This window comes from Perca fluviatilis, chromosome 1, assembly GCF_010015445.1.
Source record: "Perca fluviatilis chromosome 1, GENO_Pfluv_1.0, whole genome shotgun sequence".
NCBI lineage: Eukaryota > Metazoa > Chordata > Actinopteri > Perciformes > Percidae > Perca > Perca fluviatilis.
In genome coordinates, this window is record NC_053112.1 from 18,217,615 (window position 1) to 18,242,041 (window position 24,427).

General features: G+C 41.9%; 1 protein-coding gene across 4 annotated transcripts in view; it reads left to right on the top strand.

Annotated features, from left to right (window-relative positions):
- The window catches only part of LOC120556976 (complement C3-like), a 92,917-nt gene that overhangs the window by 20,711 nt on the left and 47,779 nt on the right, over positions 1 to 24,427 (top strand). For all 4 annotated transcript variants that reach the window (XM_039798162.1, XM_039797312.1, XM_039798952.1 and 1 more), the window contains 9 exons: positions 13,861 to 13,960; positions 14,072 to 14,166; positions 14,280 to 14,474; positions 14,559 to 14,714; positions 21,040 to 21,169; positions 22,841 to 22,909; positions 23,349 to 23,546; positions 23,653 to 23,770; positions 23,884 to 23,972. In XM_039798162.1, the coding sequence (XP_039654096.1) occupies positions 13,861 to 13,960; positions 14,072 to 14,166; positions 14,280 to 14,474; positions 14,559 to 14,714; positions 21,040 to 21,169; positions 22,841 to 22,909; positions 23,349 to 23,546; positions 23,653 to 23,770; positions 23,884 to 23,972 (1,150 nt within the window). The remainder of the gene's footprint in view (positions 1 to 13,860; positions 13,961 to 14,071; positions 14,167 to 14,279; positions 14,475 to 14,558; positions 14,715 to 21,039; positions 21,170 to 22,840; positions 22,910 to 23,348; positions 23,547 to 23,652; positions 23,771 to 23,883; positions 23,973 to 24,427) is intronic.

The following is a 24,427-nucleotide window of genomic DNA, read 5'->3' on the forward strand; positions in this document are numbered from 1 at the left end:
TTCATTCGATTTTCATTTCATAAACAGACTTAAAAAACAAAAAACGATGGTTATTTGATTTTCGTTTTAAAATACAAGATTTGAAATTGAAATACAAGGCATGTTTTCCTTTTCATGGTCAACAGGGGATGGGAGAAATTTAAAATATGCTTTGATTTTCATTTTCTATTTTATATAAAAAAATAAATAAAATCAATCGAAAACAGAAACGAAAAAATGTCTTGTTTTTTCATATTCAGAGACCGGATGTTGTCATTTCCAAGGCAACAGCGCCAGCCTAGCCTACCAGTGTTGCTTTCAGCCCAGGCCAAAATTACTTTGGAAACCTGTACTCTTGATAATGCTTGGGGGGAATTTTATTTCATAATGTCACATGTATTTATTCCCCTCTCTCCCTGCCTCCCTCTGACTCTCTGTCTCTACCTGCCGCAGACAACTTCGCCCCAATCGAACCAGCTGAGGAAACAGACTTTCAGTTCACGGCTGTAACGTTACCGTTACGCCACCGTTACCAATCCCAGCAAACTTTCTGTTGCTGATCTGGCAGAGTCACCGGCGGTTCGGGATCAGATCATGGGAATCAGACCTCCGGTGCTGGGTCTATTCTAATATTAGCTGCTGCTGCAGCTAGCTAGCGTAGCCACCAGCCCTGTGACCTCGGTCCCCGCAGTTTGCTTCCGGAACGACGACTCGATCTGGTCCGTCTGCAGAGCTGGCGTTACCCGCTCTAGCTGAGCTGGGAATCTGCCCTTCGTGGTTTTATTCATATTTTATTTTATTTGCAGATAGTGATATGCTATGATGCACTTATGCACTAGCTGCTTTTAGTCTGAGTCTGTGAGATAACCAAACTTCCTATATAACGTGCATAGATGGAATAAATAAAAGTCCCTCGAAATAAATACAAGTAAAACATACATGTATTTAGGCTATTTAACTATTATGACTAATGCCTATTTTCATGTGTATTTCCTCATTTATGTATTTCATGATCTATTTCATAGCCATATGTATATTTATGTAAAGGGGGGCAAAAAGCTACAGATTCCCTCAGCTGCAGCAGGGACATTCTAAAACGCTTAACGTGAAAAAGCTTAACTTTATTGTACCTAAATAATGATCAATCAGATATCAGTCAGTTATCAGTCAGATAACGTCCATGACTTGGGTTAGATTTTTTGATCACTGTTTAGGTACATTAAGCTTTTTCCTTACAATATCCCTTAATGAGGCAGAAACCCTTAATGTCAGCTACGTCCATTGGGTTAGATTTTTGACAGTTTTCAGTGGTTATGAAAGAGAAATTTGGTAATCCTTGATCATTGCTCATTGATCATAAAGCAGGTAACGCCAGCTCTGCAGAGTCAGTCCCGGGGAGCGAACCGCGAGGACCGAGGTTACAGGGCTGGTGGCTACCTGCAAGCTGCAGCAGCAGCTAATATTAGAATATTAGACCCAGCACCGGAGGTCTGATCCCACAGATCTGATCCCCCCCCGGAACCCCGTGATCTCTGCCAGATCAGCAAGCTTAACGGCAGCAACAGAAAGTTTGCTGGGATTGTTAACGGTGGTGTACTAAACGTACCGTTACAGCGTAACGTAATTGAACTTTCCTCAGCTGGTTCGATTGGGGCGAAGTTGTCTGCGACGGGTAGAGACAGAGAGTCAGAGGGAGGCAGGGAGAGAAGGGAATAAATACATGTGACATTATGAAATAAAATTCCCCCCAAGCATTATCAAGAGCACAGGTTTCCAAAGTAATTTTAGCCTGGGCTAAATTCAATGCGTTTTTTCTTTTTCATAGTCGAAATGGGATGGGAGAAATTTAAAATATGCTGTGATTTTCATTTTCTATTTTATATAACAAAAATAAAATCACTCGAAAACAGAAACGAAAAAAGGCTTGTTTTTTTATATTCAGAGACCGGATGTTGTTATTTCCAAGGCAACAGCACCAACCTAGCCTACCAGTGTTCAGCCCAGGCCAAAATTACTTTGGAAACCTAGCTATACTCTTGATAATCCTTGGGGGGAATTTTATTTCATAATGTCACATGTATTTATTACCCTCTCTCCCTGCCTCCCTGTCTCTACCCACCGCAGACAACTTCGCCCGAAGACAGTCGAACCAGCGGAGCAAATAGACTTTCGGTTCACGGCTGTAACGTTACCGTTACGCCACCGTTAACAATCCCAGGTTTCCTCAGCTGGTTCGATTGGGGCGAAGTTGTCTGCGACGGGTAGAGACAGAGAGTCAGAGGGAGGCAGGGAGAGAGGGGAATAAATACATGTGGCATTATGAAATAAAATTCCCCCCAAGCATTATCAAGAGCACAGGTTTCCAAAGTAATTTTAGCCTGGGCTAAAAGCAACACTGGTAGGCTATGCTGGCGCTGTTGCCTTGGAAATGACAACATCCGGTCTCTGAATATGAAAAAACAAACCTTTTTTCATTTCTATTTCCGAGTGATTTTATTTTTGTTATATGAAATAGAAAATGAAAATCACAGCATATTGTTAATTTCTCCCATCCCCTTTTGACCATGAAAAGGAAAAAAATGCCTTGTATTTCAATTTCAATTGTTGTATTTTAAAACGAAAATCAAATAACCATTCGTTTTTTGTTTTTTAAGTCTGTTTATGAAATGAAAATCGAATGAACGAAAAAGTACACGGACCCAATGTTAAATTGAAATTCAAAAGGCAAATATTAAATGAAAATTAAAAGCCAATGTTAAATTGAAATTCAAAAGCCAAATATTCAATGAAAATTAAAAGCCAATGTTAAATTGAAATTCAAAAGCCAAATATTAAATTCAAAAGCCAAATGGAAAATTAAAAAAAATAATAATATTTTTAATTTGATCTCGCTTTGTTTTCTCTTTGGACTTAGAATTTCTCTTTGGACTTTCAATATGAATTATGAATAAATATTTCCTCCATAGAACCTGGCTTTTTTCTTTAAAAAAAGAAAACGTATATCCATCTATGGGGAAACAGACTGTGGGTCACTGTCTGTTGTTCCACTGTTTCAGTTCTGATATGAATGAGTCTGATGATCCGTGGTCCGTGTACTTTTTCGTTCATTCGATTTTCATTTCATAAACAGGTATTAAAAAACAAAAAACGAATGGTTATTTGATTTTCGTTTTAAAACATGACATTTGAAATTGAAATACAATGCGTTTTTTCTTTTTCATTGTCGAAATGGGATGGGAGAAATTTAAAATATGCTGTGATTTTCATTTTCTATTTTATATAACAAAAATAAAATCACTCGAAAACAGAAACGAAAAAAGGCTTGTTTTTTATATTCAGAGCCGGATGTTGTCATTTACAGAGCAAGCCAGCCTAGCCTACCAGTGTTCAGCCCAGGCCAAAATTACTTTGGAAACACACGCTAGCTATACTCTTGATAATCCTTGGGGAATTTTATTTCATAATGTCACATGTATTTATTACCCTCTCCTCTGCCTGCCTTCTTTTTTTCGACCCACACGAACAACCTTCCCGAAGAGAGTCGAACCAGCGGAGCAAATGAACTTCGGTTCACGGCTGTAACGTTACCGTTATGCCACCGTTAACAATCCCAGCAAACTTTCTGTTGCTGCCGTTAAGCTTGCTGATCTGGCAGAGAGTCACCGGGGGTTCGGGATCAGATCATAGGGATCAGACCTCCAGTGCTGGGTCTAATATTCTAATATTAGCTGCTGCTGCAGCTAGCTAGCAGCTAGCCACCAGCCCTGTGACCTCGGTCCCCGCGGTTCGCTCCCCGGGACTGACTCTGCAGAGCTGGCGTTACCTGCTCTATGATCAATGAGCAATGATCAAGGATTACCAAATTTCTCTCTCATATTGCTCCTCATAACCACTGAAAAACTAAAAAATCTAACCCAAAGTACAATTATTATGGACGTTAGCTGACATTAAGGGTTTCTGCTTCATTAAGGGAAATTGTAAGGAAAAAGCTTAACGTGGTTAACCATTAAGCTTTTTCACGTTAAGCGATTTTTTAAATCTAACACAAAGTCGTTATGGACGTTATCTGACTGATAACTGACTGATATTTGATTGATCATTGTTTAGGTACATTAAAGTTAAGCTTTTTCACGTTAAGCGTTTTAGAATGTCCCGGCTGCAGCTGAGGGAATCTGTAGCCTATAACTTCCGTTTTTGCCCCCTTTACAATATACGCTATACATATGGCGAAATAGATCATGAAATACAGGCTTTAGTCATAATACTTCAATAGCCTAAATACATGTATGTTTTACTATGTATTTCGAGGGACTTTTATTTATTCCATCTATTTATATGCACGTTATATTTAAGGGAAGTTTGGTTATCTCACAGACTCAGACTAAAAGCAGCAGCAAGCCTGCCTGACATCAGTGCATCATAGCATATCACTATCTGCAAATAAAATAAAATATGAATAAATCACGAGCGCGGCAGATTCCCAACTCAGCTAGAGCGGGTAACGCCAGCTCTGCAGACGGACCAGAGTCAGTCAGCACCGGGGAGCGAACCGTGGGGACCGAGGTCACAGGGCTGGCGGCTAGCTGCTAGCTAGCTGCAACAGCAGCTAATATTATAATAGCAGCACCGGAGGTCAGATCCCCATGATCTGATCCTGAACCGCCGGTGACTCTGCCAGATCAGCAACAGAAAGTTTGCTGGGATTGTTAACGGTGGCGTAACGGTAACGTTGCAGCCGTGAACCGAAAGTCTGTTTCCTCAGCTGGTTCGATTGGGGCGAAGTTGTCTGCGGCAGGTAGAGACAGAGAGTCAGAGGGAGGCAGGGAGAGAGGGGAATAAATACATGTGACATTATGAAATAAAATTCCCCCCCAAGCATTATCAAGAGCACAGGTTTCCAAAGTAATTTTAGCCTGGGCTGAAAGCAACACTGGTAGACTATGCTGGCGCTGTTGCCTTGGAAATGACAACATCCGGTCTCTGAATATGAAAAAAACAACCTTTTTTCATTTCTATTTCCGAGTGATTTTATTTTTGTTATATGAAATAGAAAATGAAAATCACAGCATATTTTTAAATTTCTCCCATCCCCTTTTGACCATGAAAAGGAAAAAAATGCCTTGTATTTCAATTTCAATTGTTGTATTTTAAAACGAAAATCAAATAACCATTCGTTTTTTGTTTTTTAAGTCTGTTTATGAAATGAAAATCGAATGAACGAAAAAGTACACGGACCATCCGTCAGGTCGAATTATTTATTTTTCATTGGCATTGACAGTTAAAAATAAGAAAGTGTCTGGTAGGGAGGTAACTGCAGCGGTGGCGCTAGGCTATTTTTAGTTAGCAATTTTGTCTAAGGTTGCACAACAAAATTGGACCCCGTGGTGAATAAGCTAGGCTAATTCAAATATAATTGCCATCATTGTGATCAGGGAATCAGATTGGTTCCACAAATACTACACCTGTAGCCTACGTAATGTGTTAATTCAATTAGATTTAATTTTCACTCCATTAGCCATACCTTTTCAGTGGTTGAAAGTAGCCATACTCTGACGACCAAATTCCCCAAAGTCATCTGCGCAGACTGAACGGTAGACTGAGGCGCCCTTGTTCAGTGAATTGCAGATAGGCTGTTGACTTCAGTTACAACTGAGCTGAGCCTGTCGTCATTTATCCTATTCCATCGCTAAAATCAGGTTTGCAAAAGTAATAACATTTGAGCACTAAACGATTTCGCAAAATCACAATGGTGAGGACTTTATTTTTCAAGGGTGCAAAAAATAGCCTAACGCCGCCTATGAACTGGACCCTATTTTCCCATGCATTGATATCTAAGTAGTCTCGCTTTAAGGAAACGGACATCAGCGAAAATACATGCATCCGGCGGAATTTCCTGTGGCATCGGAACAATCCCAGAAGTGGAATGTCGAGGATATAGACTAATATCTAAGTGACTAATGTGAAGAAACATCTTAAAAACTGGTCAAGTAATAAGCAGGAAGCTTTAACCGGCAGCCACAAATAGGGCTGCAATGGAATCCTGAAAGCGTGCCATTAATTTTCGTCCACTAAACAACATTATGGTAAGGATCCCTACAGAGATAGACATGTTTGTTAAGGTCCAATGTGTGGGAATTTCTCCCATCTAACGTTGAGATCATATATCGCAATCAACTCTCTCGCGCCACGCAGTTCAAAGTACGTATTACAGCTACGGTAGCCTTCACGCTTTTTTCTGATGATGCCGGTCTCTTGCTCTTTTCAATATCCTTTGTAGGATTCTCGTAGGGTACAGATTTGTTCATTGGCAAATTATCAAAGATGTTTTATTAATATTAATAAAGTTATGAATATGGTTATTAATAATTGTATCAAATCGACAAACAATCAAAACGGGGCATCACCCTGCTAGTCAGGGACCAATAATCAAACTGTGGAACAGTCTCATTTCTGTGGTAATCCTTTAAAAAGGAAATAAAGGAAGGGGTGAATCCAAGCACGGACCTGATCGACCAGCGATTATTACAACAAGTACACAACTAATCACAAGCAACTGCTAATTAAATATAATAAGATTTATTAACGTCACAATTATCAGTAGCTAATCAATAATCCTTCAATAATAAACTTATATATATCTTTTACCATATCACAACCAAAACAAAGCAAAAACAAAGCAGCATGTGTCATGGACACGTCTGTGTGTGTGTGTGTGTGTGTGTGTGTGTGTGTGTGTGTGTGTGTGTGTGTGTGTGTGTGTGTGTGTGTGTGTGTGTGTGTGTGTGTGAGCGAAGGAGGAGGGGCGGTGTCAAATTGTATTCCTAACACAAAAACCAAACTGGCTACTCCTGTGAGCTGCACAAAACTATTTAGCCTCAAGAGGGCGGTAGCGGTGCTGCGTGCACGGGGAGGAGCTGAAGAAGCCGAGGGGTTGCTAGGCAACTCGCACGCTTAGCCTATTATGCTAGGTCATGTGTTAGCTCTGTACAAGGTGGTGCGACTCCACGTGTGAAACTAGCCTACAGCGCTAGCTAGGAAGCGCGTGGCTAGCCTGTGTCGTGTGTGTGTGTGTGTGTTGTGTTAGGAAGAGGAGAAAGAGAAAGAAGAAAAGAGGCACTTTGATCTTAATTATCGATAATGACCTAGTTCCCCTCAGCCACTCTGTCCTACAGACTGAGACTTTTGGTTTTGCTGAGGGAAACGTCACTATAACCACTCCAGTAGCTAACAGCTGATTTTCGCGATTCTATCGCAGACAGTAACTAAATTCCATGAAAGGAATGACTTAGCAGGTAGCGATTACAGTTATACCCAGCTACTTAACACCACATAAATCAACGGTATAATTGATCTATTACACATTCACAGAACAGATTAATAATCACATATGGACCAGTACATGATTAAATCAGATCACATTAATGGCAACAATGGTATTGAACCCTTTGCTCATTAGTAAACACACTACTTATCTCTGCCCAGACGTCAGCCTTTTTACGGTGTGTTCAGTCCGTTTGTTTCTGTCCATAGATTCCCACAGAAATGAAACAGAACGAATCCCGGGCGCACGTCAGGGCCACGGAGAAACTCCCCTCCAAAAAGGCAGTAAGGGGAATAGTTTGGTCGACTTTGAGAAGAAAAACGTTGTTTCCTTCTCACTGCAGTTATGAAAAACACTGGTGCGTTTTTCATAGGATCCTCCGAAATTAAATCCACTTTCTCCAGAAAATAGAAGTTGAGCACAAGCGCTTGCGCGCCTCCTGTCAGCAACGGGAGTTGCAGGTGAAGACGAGGGGGTTTCCTAGGGTCAGGTTATTTATAGGTTCAGACCCCCCTTCTGTGTTTATGGTCCCGCTGAACCAATAGGAAGACTTGAAACTCTTGAAAGGGTGAAAACTACAGTCTTGTAGTCCTTTGACTTCCTGCCAGTAGTGAGGCGTTTCCCTTCTGGCTGGCACTTTCACATAGAGGTGTGAATTAACCAGGCTTTGAGGTTTACGTACAGGCCAAGATTCCTTTGTCTTGGCCACATGTCCCCTTGTCTCTGAGCACATGTGTGTCAAATGAGTTCAAATGAGGCCGTATTCCATGCTCCTATGCCAAGTCTCAGTCAGCAAGAAGAAATCAAGGCATTAATCAGTAAATAAATCATTCAGAATAAAATACTTGTTAGTGATGGAGGCACAGACCCACTGAGGCACAGCAGAGGCCTGGGTTAGGCGGTGCAGATACTTGGAAACTGATCCGCCGCACAATGCGAAAAGTTTCCTCGGAGTAAATGGCCGTACTGTTGCAATAGTCTGTGTATGGGAATAAAACATAGATTGTGTTATTGCCAGTGACTGACAGTAACGTTACAAACAATGTCCTGAGTCATTTTAACTGCAAGGGCGAGCTAGAGGGGTTTGTAGGGGCAGGAGAGTCTTATTCCTAATTATGTAGAAAAGGTTGTCGGTTAAAATACGAGCGCAGAGGCAATTTGGGAGTATGCCATTGCGACGTAAGAAGGCTGGGCGTTTCCAGAAGATGTTAAAATTGTCAACGAAAGCTACGTTGTGGACTGCGCAGGCAGATTGAAGCCAGGTGTTGCGGCTAAAAGAACGACTAAAATGGCCCACACCGCGGAGAAGAGGCAGAGGACCGGAGATAAAAAAATGTTTTCCCTCCTAGGCGAGGGACTCAAGGAACTCAATGAAATCATGTTTCAAAAAAAGGACTGACTGGAAAATTCATTACAACCAACATGAAGAATGATGTCACAGGCGTGAGGATGATTGGCAAGGATGCTGGGAATCTTTCCCATTATATCAGTTAAAGGAGAATTCCGGTCGATTTCAACACGTAGCTCTGTTGTTTGTAAATTTGGAGTGCTGTCAGTAGCGAGAAAAGGAGGCTGAAACAGGGCACGTTTTAAATGTGCTTTTTGCACCCAGGAGGCTGAAACAGGGCATGTTTTAACGTTTTGCTTTTAGCCTCTTAACATGTTCGAGATGTCATTACAAGTGCCTACCCATGTGAAGTGATTCCTTCCGAGTGAACACAGTGAATCTGACTGCAGTAGATGTGAAGGAAATGCATAAAAGTTTTGCTAATTCAGCTCTGTTTAGTTCTGGTGTTGAGACAGCAAGAGTTAGGGACCTTCTACAAACTACAACACCGAAAAGAGAATCAACAAAAATATGTATTAATTTAATGATTAAATAAGGTAGTGTCTCCAAACTTGCCTCAATTATAACTTGTCTCCTGCTAGTTGTACTACAGCACTTACTTTAAAAAAAATAAGCATTTGCCTATTTTTGAAAATATTTTGTATGACGTTCCTACCTGGATGACAGCTCTATCTAATCAAGTAGAGCTGTCCCCCAGCCTTCCAGCTCTATGCCGATTTTAAGATTTCATAGCTGATTTTCATGTTTATGCTGCTCACTCATTTATTGTATTTTAAGTATTTTTAATGGTGAAGATACTGCAGGGCTCTCAAGTGTCACGCATTGAGCGTGACAGTCACTCGTTTCGGTCTTTTGTCACGCACTCCCGCCACACGTTGTATTTCTCACGCGGAAAAACTATTTATAATAAATTGAATATGCCACAGTGCCCCAAATTTCTCTGGCCGCACCGCTCTCACTATGGAAGCGGCAGGAATCTAGCGCATCTCCCCTGGAGTTCTTAGTCGAGCCGGCCACTTATCAGCAAATCAAAAAAAGAAAGGGGCTACACAATAGCCAATCAGAAATAGCATTGTATCTGGGTAAGATTTAACGCAACAACCAATGAAAGAAAAGCATAGCGAGCGCGCATGCGTACTTCCCTAAACGTTCGCTCATTCAGAAACCAGAGACCCAAGCGGGGCTCTGTGTCTGTCAGATGGTCTGAGATCTACCCTGTCAGCAGAGCAATCACGTAATACACAGCAGACTATGGTGCAGGTAGATTATTTTCTGAAATATATTGACTATTATAACTTTATTTTTCTCAAAATATCACGACTGCTCCAAAACTCAGATAACACAGATATATTTTGAATGTGCACAAAGTTTTGGACATGAGCAGAACACATCTGAAATATTACAGTCCAGGGGTTTATTAATTCATTAAAATGAATGAATTCATCATTGACGTGAATAATTGTCATATGCACATTTAAGGAGGTTACTTCCTCAACAAAAGATGCAAAAGAAAAGGGAAGAGTAAATGATGCCTAGGTTAACATGTGTGCTGACTCAGATATCATCAGAAAAGCTGATCTACAGGATAATAAATAGATGAAAGCAATTCAGAATGCCTGAGAGCCTTACTGCCATATATTCCATTATGTTTTTATATTTGGATTATAATCTATGTTTACCTTTATATCATAGGCGGAGTTTGACATTCGAGCCAGGGGGGGCAAAAAAAAAAAAAAACTCATTGTAGCAACTGAGACCTGGGGAACACAGCACGATCACATATGGACAAAACAAACATGCTAAATAAACATATGTTTATTTTTTTAAGCAGATTTGAATTTACATTGCAACAATTTAAAACCTCGAGCTCAATTGAAGAAGTCCATAACACATATAATTCTTGAGCGACAGATGCAAAAAATCCACAACAATCTCTGTCCCCACAGGGCAGGTACAGACACAGCCGCTCTGCTGCTGCGCAGGCTGCACGCTTCTCTGTTCACAACGCTGTCTGTTCTGCTTAACGTGAAAAAGCTTAACGTGGTTTAATGTACCTCAACAACGATCACCAAATTTATCATGGCCATATCTTGAAATGAACACTTATGCCTATCAAAAGAACTTGACAGGCTATGGCGAGGAAAAAGCTTGTACCTAAACAATGATTACCAAATTTCGCTCATATTGCTCCTCATAACCACTGAAAACTGTCAAAAAATCTAACCAGAAATGTGGTGATGATTGATCGTTGTTTAAGTATATTAAACCACGTTAAGCCTTTTCATGTTAGGACTTATAAAGCCCATGAGAACCGTTGGGAGTCAACCAACAGCGTGCTCCGCCGCCCTGCTGAAAATGTGAAGCAGAAACGCTTAAATCGTCAGATAACCCGCCCATAATTGAATTGGCTTGGGTTCTATTTTTGACAGTTTTGTGGTTGTGAGGAGCAATATTAGAGAGAAATTTGGTAATCATTGGTCATTGTTTCGCGTACATTAAACCTGACCCCGCGCGAAAGAGAGAAAGAGTATTCGTCATTGTACGCCAACTTCTGGAAATGTGAATCCGAATGCTCTCTGTCCCCAGCACATTTCAAACCAAACTGACGCCCGTGGAACGGGCTGTGTTGGGAACAATAGACAGACGGTGGCAGAATGCCCACGACTTAAATTCAACTAACAATGTAGGCTAACAGTGAACAATCAGTGTTGGACCTCCAGTCTGTTGAGATGCCTCTCCAAACGCAGAAACCAAGCGCAATCGCACCTAAAAACCAGGGTGCAAACTACGGGAGCTTAGGGGAGCTCGCCGGCCCTTAATAAGACATGGGCGGCCCTGAAAACGTGATTTGTGGAAATTTTTTGGGGGTCTCTAAAAATATTGACAATGTGTCATTTTGACGTGCAATTTCAGTTTTGTGTAATGTGATCATCATGAAATATAATGTGTAAAACTGCAAAATATAATTATGCGTGATGGTGATTTAAACCCAATTCACTACAAAGAAAACTATACATGTTATTCTTGTTATGAGCATCAAGGTGTGGCGGGGCGCGCGTGGGGTGCAAATCCAACTCATGTTTAGTACATGTTAACTCAAAGATTTGTAGAAAAAATATAAACATTGGAGGCCATTAATCGGCCGCAAAGTCCTTGAAATCCATTCTGCAGTAAGCATCATATAGCCACGGCAAAGAAAACAAGGCAGTTTAATTAATTTTGGTTTTACTAAAAACTGTGTAGCGATGACGTTAATAGCACGACTAATTCACCTGCTGCAAGCCCTGTTAGCACACCTCCCAACGGGGTGACGCAAGAAGAAGCTGAAGAAATAATGTCCTCTCTGGCTGAAGATGATCCTAACCCCTCTGCCTCCTCTCTCCCGTTAAATTGGAACAGCCAGCAGTGGAGAGCCTGGAAGAGGCCCAATACATGGCTGTTTGTTAAGGATGGAAGCTTGGGGTGCGTCGCTATGGTCTAATTGAACGGAGGAATTCTGGTATTCTTCTTATTGTTTATATATTTGTGGGTGGCTGTTTGCCCTATCTATTCCTGTCGATAAAGTATGATAGGGTAAATCCTGTATAGTGCATACACTTGTAGCTGTTATGTATCTTTGTAAGTCATTGTAAGTTGCAAGCGCCCCCCCCCGCGTGGCAAAAAAGTGGGCTCCCCCGAAGGCCACGGTTTAGTTCGAACACTGCATAAAACGTTAAGACACGTTAAGAAAAAAGATCAGTATTTTGCCGTAATCCAATGACATGAAAACAAGTCATCCACAGCGATCAGTATATTCACAAACAGAGTCACGGTGTATCCGCAAGGCGGGGCCTATACCGCGTCACATTCACCAGTCAGCTCCAAACAGGTGAACGAGGTGAACTCACCGTTTAAACAAAGTGGAATAAAACGTATCAAAGTCCAAATCTACACAAAACGTGCATTCAATTAGTAAGCTGACACACAAATTTATATACATGGCATTTAAGCAACCTTTATTGTAACGTTGGCACGGTAAGATGTCCCGACTAGTGCAACAAATTATTGTTTTTTGCGTCCTGCATATGCGTCGACAATGGTCTCAGGTGAGAGGCAGAGCCCTGAAAAAATATAATTTTTACTAAATAAGTATATGAAATCAGATGTATTATCTATCCCCATTTAGTTGTTTTGTGTTTTTAAAGTATTTATAAAATATCTGGTTATGTCAGAAGTAATTATTCCACTCATTTTTGAAACAATGCAATTACCCGTTTCAGCTACCAGGGGGGGCAGGGGGAGCACTGCCCCCCCTGGTAGCCCCCCCCCGCAAACTCCGCGCATGCTTTATATAAAGATTTCCATCATAAATTGATTCAGAAAAAGGTATAAATAGGTGCATACAAATTCACCAGAATGCAGTTTAATGCTCAAAATGTTCAAGGGGAGGACCCCCAGACCCCCCCACATCATAAGTCACCATGCGTAAATTTAATAAATACTTTGTATTTTGTTGAATTGTCAGTGCCATGTGTCAAATCTTTACTAATAATATTAATGAAACACCCCTATTCCTGCGACTCGTCCAACCCGCCACCAATCAATTTTTCTTTTTGTTAGAGGGGGGGAGATGTCACTCTTGCCTGTCTTCAAAACTTGAGAGCCCTGATACTGTAGTTGAGCATCTTCAAGCAAGACCAATATATCTTTCTCCAAAACAGAGATAAAAGGAAAGAAAATATTGGCAATACATTAATGCTAATGTTCTGTGTCTGAAGATGTTGCCACAACAGCTTTTTTAAGCCCATGATGCAAAAATTAGAGGTCACGCATGTTAATGTTATTCTTCCCCATGGTGGCCAAAAATCGAATAATGCAGCTCTAAGTAACAAACTGAGTTGAGTTGTAGTTTGAGCCGATGCTTATTGGATGTTAATTTAAAGTGTTTAACCTGAATCTTGCTCAATTAAATGACAATATTTAATACAGCTATGCAATAAAACGAAACAATGAAGCATACCAATGGCCGGCTTTATGTTGTACTATTCAAGCTATTGAACATCAATATCAATTCTTGTCAGTGTATGTCTTTTTGTTAGTCCATTAAGTGTTTTTTTATTGCTAGGCTACTGCCAGGCAAGGTCTTCATAGGATAGGATAGACTTGAGACTTTTTAATGTATTATTTAATCATCTGTTTGTGTATGCTTACCTGTGTGTGTCGCTAATTGCAGGTAAAGACCAATGATCCTCATATTTCAAATGAAAAGCAAGCATCAGCCACCATGGTAGCTCTCCCATATACCACTCGAAGCAACAGCTACATTCACATAGGTAAGGGACATCCTGAAATAACATTAAAAAGGTGGTGGAATTGGCAGAGTATGCACCATGCACTACATCTTTTCAGTGTCCAACACTCACCACAACATGTCACATTTGCAGGTGTGGATACAGCTGAGCTGGAATTAGGAAACAACCTCAAAATCAGCCTCATCCTCAAGAGGCAGGAAAATCAAGACAACGAGATCACCTACCTGGTGAGAGATGTCTTACACCTGCATGTGTGCATATATAACTTTTTTTTGTTGCATCCCACAACCTGTGTAGTCTATACATGTCGGATAAGAACTGATGTTATCTATGTCCAAAGATCCTGAGCAGAGGTCAACTGATAAAAAATGGGCGTTACAAGACGACAAGAGGCCAAATACTGATTCCCCTTACAGTCACTGTTACCAAAGAAATGCTGCCATCATTCCGCATCATAGCCTACTACCACACAGATGGCAATGAAGTGGTATCAGACTCTGTCTGGGTGGATGTAAAGGACTCCTGCATGGGCTCGGTGAGACACAGATAGTACGATTTATTTTATATAGTCTAACTGCTTTAACGTTGCCTCATTCATTGACCTAACCTTCACATTTAGTTGAGGCTGGAATCATCCAGTCCCGCTCCATCCTATGAGCCTCGCAGGTCGTTTGGTCTTAAGGTCACTGGAGACCCAGGGGCCACAGTGGGACTGGTGGCAGTTGACAAAGGCGTCTATGTCCTAAACAACAAGCACCGTCTCACCCAGAAAAAAGTAATTTCTTAATTTTATATTTAACAAATATAATGTGTGACAGTGATTTAATTTGATATATATATGTATGTATGTATGTATGTATGTATAAAAAATGACACATTAACTGTCATGTTTGTTTTATCAGTGTTTCCCACAAATAGACTATATTGTGGCGGTGCGCCGCACAATCAACACCTGCCGCCACACGTTGCATTTCATTATGAAAAATGTCATGTGAGTTTATAGATATGTGTTTAAGAGACTCTGTAGAGTATGGAAGAGGATTAGGGATTGTATTTGAGTTCTTAGATTAAAGTCTGACTGTTTTCTCAGAATTCTGACTTTATTCTAAAAAAATCATACATGGCAGTTCTCATATGGCATTAAACACATTACATACGAGACACATTTACGCATGCAATGTAAATACTGCAGGACAAATTTATACTGGATATTATATATAATTATAAGTCTAACATTTTTAAGTAAAAAAAAAAAAAAGGTCAGAATTCTGAGACTGATCCTCCACAAATTATTACTGTCCACTATTCACTCCCGTTTTCTCTCCTGCTCTGACCTCGATGACTAACTAGAGCTGCATCTCATGGCTGTTGCTTGATAGCTCCTCGGTCCTCGGCTGAGTTGTTCTGTCCCTCCTCGGTGAATGCCGTCTCAATGCTCTCATTTCTGCCCCGAGCTTAAGAGCAAAGGACATCTCATCCCTCTACAACACATTTGCTCATTGTCTCTCTCCTCTGATGATTTCCTTGCGTCTCTCCTGCGCCTCCTCGGTGATAGGGACTAAGACGTGAGGAAGCCACTCTCACTGCTACTGATAAAGATTAGGCACACTTCCTGGATTACTGCATTACTTCAAATACTAAGTTACTCATCTAGTAAACTAGTATTCACATGAAATAAAACAATACAACATTGAGACCATTCAACAAAGCACACTGGGTAATAACTGGTTGCTATGGACTCGACTTTAGCATAAGGTAAAGCTGCTGAAGCTGAACATTATCCAAAACTCCATTTATTAGACAAGCGTCAATTTGGGAGCTTGCATGCTACCACTCCTCCCTTCTCAAATGCCTTGAAAAGGCTGTCGTTTGCACAATTTCACAAATAATCACCGACAGGGCCGTGCAGAGATCTTTGGAGGGGCAGGTGCTCAAAGTATAAAAGGGACACATGGAACAAGGCTTTAAATAGGGCTGTGCACAAAATATCAATATATTGTGACACATTCTTTTCTGATACGTGTATCGATACAACCCGGACTCACGGCAGTTCGTGTAAATGTCTACGTTTTTCTTAATCTATTGATACGTGTTCACGGAGACGTTTTTCTCGTTTTTTACGTGTAACTGTCACGTTATTTTTTACGTGTAAATGTCACATTATTTTCTCGGGGAAAGGACGCGGAGGCGCGGCGCCGTCGCTCCATAAGCCGAGAGGCCCTGGTTAGCCCGCGGGAGGCGGTCGGAAAGGACCGTCCATAAGCCGGAGGCCCCGCAGACGGCACGAGCGGGCCCACTGGGGACGCCCACAATAACGGGATGGCGGAGGTTGGGTTTAGGAAAAACTTACGGGGAAGGGTTAACGCGTTGAGAGGCCTTAAACGCCGGAGAAAGGGCGCCTTAAACGCCGAGGGAAAGGCTTTAAACGCCGCGGGAGCGGACTTTAAACGGAGGGCTTTAAACGCGGGAGACGCTACCGCGCACGCCACAGTAACACGCGGGACAAAACGCCACACCGCAGGGACGCCATCCCGGAATCAAAGCGCGCGAACGGGACGCCACACCGCTTCTCTCCCGGTGAAAGTCCTGTGTTGTTTGACCCATCCACCCCCGATCAACCTCCCTACGCGGATTTTCGGCTTTTTATATTACTCCCTACAATTTCATTCTGTGGCCACGAAATATGCTTCCCATTGAAATACATTACTTCACATTTTCGTGTTGTCCACCACGTAAAAAACGACAAACACGTCTCCGTGAACACGTATCAATAGATTCAAATAACGTCACATTTACACGAACTTCCATGAGACCGGGCTGATCGATACGGATGCTTCTGTATTTATATGGCAGTTTTGAAAAAGAATCAGAATAGAAAAGACCATTTTAAGGTCAAAAGTTTAAAAAACTATTTTCTTTGCACCTATTAATAACTCTGGAATTACAAACTGAAATGTCTTAAATTGCCCCAATCTGAAGGCTTTTTCTTCTCTGTTATACAGAATAGTAAAGAATAGCTGTTATAGTAAACTCTGTCTAGGACATCGTCATTATTCAAAATCAACGTGGCCCGTTTCGTACAGTATTCAATTCAATTAAATTTTATTTATAGTATCAAATCATAACACGAGTTATCTCGAGACACTTTACCGATAGAGTAGGTCAAGACCACACTCTATAATTTACAAAGCCCCAACAATTGCAGTAATTCCCTCAAGAGCAAGCAGTGTGACCAGTGCGACAATGGCGAGGAAAAACTCCCTCTTGGGAAGTAACGTCGGACAGACCCAGGCTCTTGGTAGGCAGTGTCTGACGGTGCCTGTTGGGGATGTGATGAACAGTGGCGATAACAGTCACATTAATAATGGAACAGTGACTTCAAATGGTAGTTGTAGTAGTTCATGTCATATCAGGGCGCTGCAGGGCGTTACAGGATGTAGCGTGGCCCAGCAGAGCATGGATGGACGTAGCAGGAAGCAGCAGGGTTCAGCAGGACGCAGGATGACATCTTGGTGCCAACGTTCTCCAAGGAAATACGCTGGGGGAAAAAACATAAGGACTCCGGGGAGTAAACTCCCCAGAAGCTAGGATTAATAACAAGCATTTCTGGAACGGGATGCACACAAATGGTAATAGAAAGGGAGAGGAGAGAGCAGCTCAGTGTGTCAAAGGAAGGAAGTCCCCCGGCAACTATAACAGCGTAACTAAGAGAGACAGGTCATAAGGAGAGGTGGCCTGTTCGGGCTTGAAACTCTCCCCTGCCGGATCGGGCTGTGCTGGCCTGCCTCCCTCTACTTTTGTTATATATTATTAATCTAACAATTATGAAGAGAAGCAGGTGGGCCAGTTAGGTGGACACTGCAACTCCTCACTCCCTAACTATAAGCTTTATCAAATAGGAGAGTTTTAAGTTCATTCTTGTATGTGGTGACAGTTTCTGCCCCCCGAACCCAGATTGGGAGCTGGTTCCATAGGAGAGGAGCCTGATAACTAAAGGCTCTGGCTCCCATTCTACTTTTAGAGACTCTAGGTTCTACAAGTAACTCTGCATTCTGGGAGCACAGTGCTCTAGTGGAACAATAAGGTATTAGGAGCTCTTCTAGATATGAGGGTGCTTGACCATTTAGAGCTTTGTAGGTTAGGAGAAGGATTTTAAATTCAATCCTGGATTTTACAGGAAGCCAATGCAGAGAAGCTAATACAGGAGAAATATGATCTCTTCTCTTAGTTCTTGTGAGAACACGTGCTGCAGCATTCTGGATCAGCTGGAGAGTCTTAAAGGGAAACTTCACAGATTTAGCATTAAGCTTTGTATCGGTTGAAACCCGGTAGTATTTTTGAATGACCGTGCTTCCCTCCCTCATGTCTCCCTGAGAAGGGAGATCTCTGGGTTGGACTGTCGGCTTTTTCCGGAGATTGCCGAGGAAAAAACGAGTGTCAGCCATCTTGAATCCTTGCTTAGCTTCTCAGCAGGAGAAGAAACTGTTCATCCCGACGGAAATTTTAGAACAACAATTATGTGCATTCAAACTACCGCACACGTGTACCACCGCGATACATTGGAACACATCGGAGAATATGCAGGACACTTTATTACAGACTCAATACTCGACACACTACGCAAGCTTCGCCTGCATGGAGACCAGCGGTGGTGCTCGATGCCTCTGGCCGGAGACCTCATCAGCGGGGAGCGTTGAACGAGTGTGCCAGTGGAAAGCTAACGCTAGCCGGCCACCTGTTCCACCAATACTGCTTGCAAGTATCCGCTCATTAAACAAACTGGACTACGTCCAACTTCAATGAAACTCCCAACGTGAGTTCAGAGACAGCTGTGTTTTTGTAGTTGTGGAAATATTGCTGTGGACAATCCAGCCTGCTGCTCTGTCACCGGGTAAGACTACTAGTGGAGGTGGGCTGCGTTACCCCGGACTGCCTGTTGCAGAAATGGGGTTATTTGTATCCAACTAACTGCTAACTGCTGGTGGAGTTTGTGACTGTAAAATGCCGACCATTCTAGCTACATCCCACGCAAATTTACGGCTGTGTTTGTGATGTTTATACCACAGCCCACCAAGAGCTAATGCTAGTAGCTATTTGTTAGCCTTCTTTTATGGCTTGGTTGAATTCTAATGTAGAATGCGGTCTGTTATTTCTTGATAACAGACCGCTGCTAAGGATAAAACACTGTTGCCATGCATAGCAGAGCGTTGCCATGGACACAGTTCTGTTCCCTCTGGAGCTATCAATCAATCCGCTGAAAGAAGTCCGGATAATGTACCAGCTGTGGCAAAAAAGTATATGTTTTAAATGTGTAACACCACTTGAGCCACGGTGAAACGTTTTTTCGTGTATATGGTTGAAATGACAATAAAACACACTTGTTGAGTTGATCGTCTCACTGTCTGTCTGTAAAGGGTAGGCATGGTTTGGGAGTAGACGCTGAAGTAGTGAAGCAAGTGCATTCTGGGATTTGGTGTCTTTCATCCACATGAGCCAAAAACACATTTTCTGTCTTTTCTCGGCCTAGAAGCAACAAATTTCTAAAAAAGTTTCACATTTCTACTACATAAGTGACCCAATTTAAATATATATTCATCTTTCCAATGGTGAAATATTCCTTTAAGGGACTTATTTGAGCAACCTGACAGTAGGGAATTACAATAGTCCAGCCTGGAAGTAACGAATGCATGGACTAGTTTTTCAGCATCGTTTTGAGACAGGATATTCCTAATTTTGGCAATGTTACGAAGATGGAAAAAGGCTGTTCTTGAGGTTTGTTTTAGATGGGCGTTAAAGGATATATCCTGATCAAAAATAACCCCTAGATTTCTGACAGTAGTGCTGGAGGCCAGGGCAATACCATCCAGAGTAGCTAAGTACAGTACAGTATAGTTTTATTTAATGCCTTATCAGCAGGGGTTAAATTGGGATTTGTTATGTGGGGGGTTTCTCCCTAGGGGGGTCCAAGGGTATGCCCCCCTCCCCCGAGAAAAAAAATTGAAAAATAAACCGCTAAATGGCACTTTCTGGAGAGTTTTGTGCAAAGAAATTGAGTGCTACATATGTGCAAAACTGCTAGGTTAAGAGCCTATACTTTGCATTGTTGTAGTATCAACAGGTATTAGGGCATTTAGCATTTACATTACTGTTAATCAATCATCACTTGATTACACATTGTATTACCTTGTTATGATATAAGAAGTGACCCATACAATGTGCCAAACATAATGTGCCACATGAAGAGTGCAACATATGACAGTAGCAACAGCTGCGAAACTCGACAATGTATAAAAGGCTCCATTACCTCGTATCTCATGTTATGGCTCATTAGCAGACATTTTTGTAAAAATAGGCTATCGATTGTGTCATAACCACGCAACTTACTGTCGCATAGTAGAGGAATTACCGTATAGTACAGGAGAAGCTCGCAGGCAGTTTTGACTTACATTAGCTGTTTAAGTTTAATTACTAATGTTAACTAGCATCTTAGTTAATGCTAGCAATAATTAGCCTGTGCCTTTGTTATCTCCTTACATATACCTATGCTCTCCGTCTCTGCAAGATTCGGAATGAATTCGGAATTTATTCAGTTTGGGAAATCCCACGGTCTCTAAAGCTACAATTCAAAATTGTCTGTCTGACTGCTAGTGATAGGGGCAGAGACAGAGAGAGATATATGGAGCTACATGGATAAATATAAACCAATCAAGCCACTTTGAAATTTTGCTGTTCTCACAAATACAAAAGTTGGGTGACCCTCCCCCCCTAGACTAAAAAAAATTGGATGACCCCCCCCATCAACAAAGAATAAAAAGACATGACCCTCCCCTTTTTTCCTCCAGTGGTCCATTCCAAAAATACTGAATGGTCACTAAGAGAGCAGAGTCTATTATTAATATAAATGGGCTAATTTCTATGTATCTTTCCCATTTTGACCACACCACACTCACACTCCCACCAAAATTATCTGGAGAAAGGAAAGTTCTGTGTCTGAACAACAAACTGTGGTGATAGCTACTACAACTGAACCACTTAGTCTCACCTACACTATGTCTGTTTAACTTGTGTAACTAGTATAACCCTATGTCTTGTCTGCTCAGGTGTGGGATCTTGTAGAGGAGTACGACACAGGCTGCACACCAGGTGGAGGGAAGGATGGTATGGGTGTGTTCTATGATGCTGGGCTGTTGTTTGAGTCCAACACAGCTTTTGGGACTCCCTACAGACTAGGTGACACTACTTTCTACTACTTTCTCTTCCCTTCCCAGAACATACCCCTCTTTAGGCTTTGATATTGTACTACTGAAACATCCGTAATTACAGTAGGAAAAAGAGGGTGTAAAAGTTTGTGGTTCTCTTTCATAGCATTCATTTTAATGTCTCACTATAAGCCCCCTCACATATTCACAGATACACTAATATATCATAACGCGTCAGGGCCCTGCAATCATACTGTCACCAGAGGTATGCCTGTGCCACCCAATATAAAATAATTCTAAATTATTTTGTTCAAAAAACAACTTCCACCTCCATACAGTCTGCCTACCAATGCTGTTCTGTCGGATTAGGGTTGAGAAAAAAACAAACAGTGCAAGTATATTGAACAATGACGAGATGCTAGCTGTTAAAAAAAGACAAGAAAACAAAATTGTCATCATAAATGTGTCGAGGCAGGCAGTCTTAAGGAGCAGGGCATCCACCTGGCCGCCTATCTGGACAACTGGCTACTGCTGGCACACTCAGACATTGTGCTGGCACATCTGGCCGATCTGGGTTTTGTGGTGAACAAGGAAAAGAGTGAGTTTAACACAGAGGGCCCTATCTTGCACCCAGTGCAATTGACTTTGTACACCGACGCATGTATCATTCCTATTTTGAATCCAACGCACAGCGGACTTTTCCCTCCACAAACGCACGTCGGTAAATTAGGGAATGAATTTGCGCTCCCGGGGGCAGTTCAGCGAAAAGAGGAGGCGTGTTCAGGCGCAAATGTTCCCTGATGCTATTTTGCAGTTTCAGAAAACAATTCCACCACAGATCAGGAAAAACCTGGTCTAAAGTCAGTAGCGCGTTATTCAGATGCTATTTTAGGGGTGCATGATTGGCCATAATGTAGTGTGCGCACAACCCGCATACACTTTGCTTCTCTCATCTACACAGAAGCAGCAGTTCACATTTTTGCAAACCATACATAATTACAAGGATAGAATAGATAGAAAATTACTGAAAATGTGCTTCAGGTGTTTGGATAGGTCAGGAGGCACTTTACAGTACAATCCTCAAAAAGTCGCAGAATTCTTTGTGGCTTCTTGTGTTTTACACATTTCCATGAATCATGGATGTGTTGATGACATAAATGAGGAAATATTAGAGGACTTAAGGAGACGTGATGTTGAACTACGTTGGGATTGGACACTTGAGGGTCCGTGAGTGGCAATGCACGATGTGCTCCTGATGGAGCGGGTTGACGGAAATGGAGTTGGGGGAGGAGGAAGGGGCACAACAGGAGCAGGTGGTGCTTTTGAAAGCCCACGCTCCATGGCTGCAGCAATCCTCTCCAAACTTGAGGAGATGCGCCCGAGAGGCAACATCGGCACCTGGATAAGACGGGCATTTACTACTTTGCCGCATCCCGGACAGCTCCCGCTGGCGTGCGCCAGGCAAATCAGATCGTTAAAATAGGGCACCACAGACCGCGCAGGGTTATGGTGTTAGCAACAGAGAAACATGTGAGTGATGTCTATGCTCTGTCTGTGCATCCTGCTTGTATATGATTCCCCCCTGATAGGTTCCTTGTGGGCACATTACAGCAGAGGTTGCAAAACATTATACAGTACAAAACTCAAGTCTAGTTCCAACCTTGTTGGATTCTGCTAAAGAACTTGTCTTTTGTGTTTCCAGAATTGAGATGTCCAGCCCCCAACAGGAGGAAACGAGCTGCAACTATTATGGACGTCACAACCAGCTTAGGTAAGAACCATATCTCTAAACTACCCAATAACCACATACAGCCATCTTCGCTGTCATCTTTGTTGACTTTTACAATACTTATCTTTAGCATGCTATACATTAGTGGAAATATAAAAATGAGAGACTTTTTACTTCTTACGCCATTTACTCTATATGTCAATATGTTCCTTCATACTGCTCCTTTCCATACTGAAGAGAGAGGGACCCCTCATTTCTTGCAGGTTTTACCCTCCCTTTTCAATTTTTTTGTCCTAGGATAGTGTGTCACATGTTGTACTGATTGTGATTTTGCTCTATTTTATTAAAACTGACTTGAGTAGAAAAAATATTTTATTGAATAAGAAATATAACATTTTTAAACAGCTTTCCAGTTCACCATTCTTTTCCCCTCCATATCTTCTTAACTCTGTCGTTCCCCCACAACCCTCTTTCTTTCCAGTGAGTCAATATCAAGACCAACTCCAACGTGACTGTTGTTTGGATGGCATGAGGAACACCCCCCTCTCATACACCTGTGAGAGGCGCAGCGAATACATCAGTGATGGTGCAGTCTGTGCCGCAGTCTTCCTGCACTGCTGCAAGGAGATGGAAACCCTGCGAGCTGAGAGGAAGGAGGAAAGCCTCATACTGGCTCGCAGTAAGACACAGGGACAAGGGATGGGGGGTAGCCCTGGGTTGTTATTCAAGGTCATACTGGTAGTTAGAAAACAGTCAAAATAATAACATTTTTGATGACACTTTAGGTGAGGAGGATGACAATTACATGGACAGCAGGGACATTAATTCTCGCACCGGGTTCCCTGAAAGTTGGCTGTGGACAGACATCAAACTGCCTGCTTGCCCTCAGGAAAACCCTAACTGGTGAGTCAACTAAAATATAGACACAAACAATACACTGATTACTTCATAATGACAACATTAGGATGTAGAGCTATTCTTTACCTCTAAAGTGTTAAAACTTTTCTTTGTTTCAGTGACACCACGACATTGACGAAAAATGTTCCTTTGAAAGACTCAATCATAACCTGGCAGTTCACTGGCATTAGTCTGTCAAGAACTCACGGTGAGGATTCAGAGTTGTCTTGCATTGCCAAACCTTCCTCCACAGCGCTGCGGAGGTTGGTCTGGCAAGTCCACAAAACATTTCCAGTTTTATTGGCATTTCTTTTAACCAATCACAATCGTTTTGGGCGGCACTACGCACCGTAAGCAGCAACGGGGCCTCTGCAAAATAGACTCAAGAAGGTACTTGTTTTGGTGGTGTGTTCAAAAGTTGTTTTAGTCGTGCAAGATAAAACTCAGAATGGACAGCTAGCTGTCAGGATTTAACTTGCAGAGATCTGAGAAAAAGGTTAACCAAAATCCTCATAAATCGATCGGAGAAAAATGCCAACACAAAGGAAGCCCAAGGCAACGGATATCCGGCCTAAATGAGTGAAATCTGGCCGAATTTCTGTTGGCAACATCGTAATCCCGGAAGTGGAACGTCGTGGATAGACTAGGATTCAGTGAATAAAA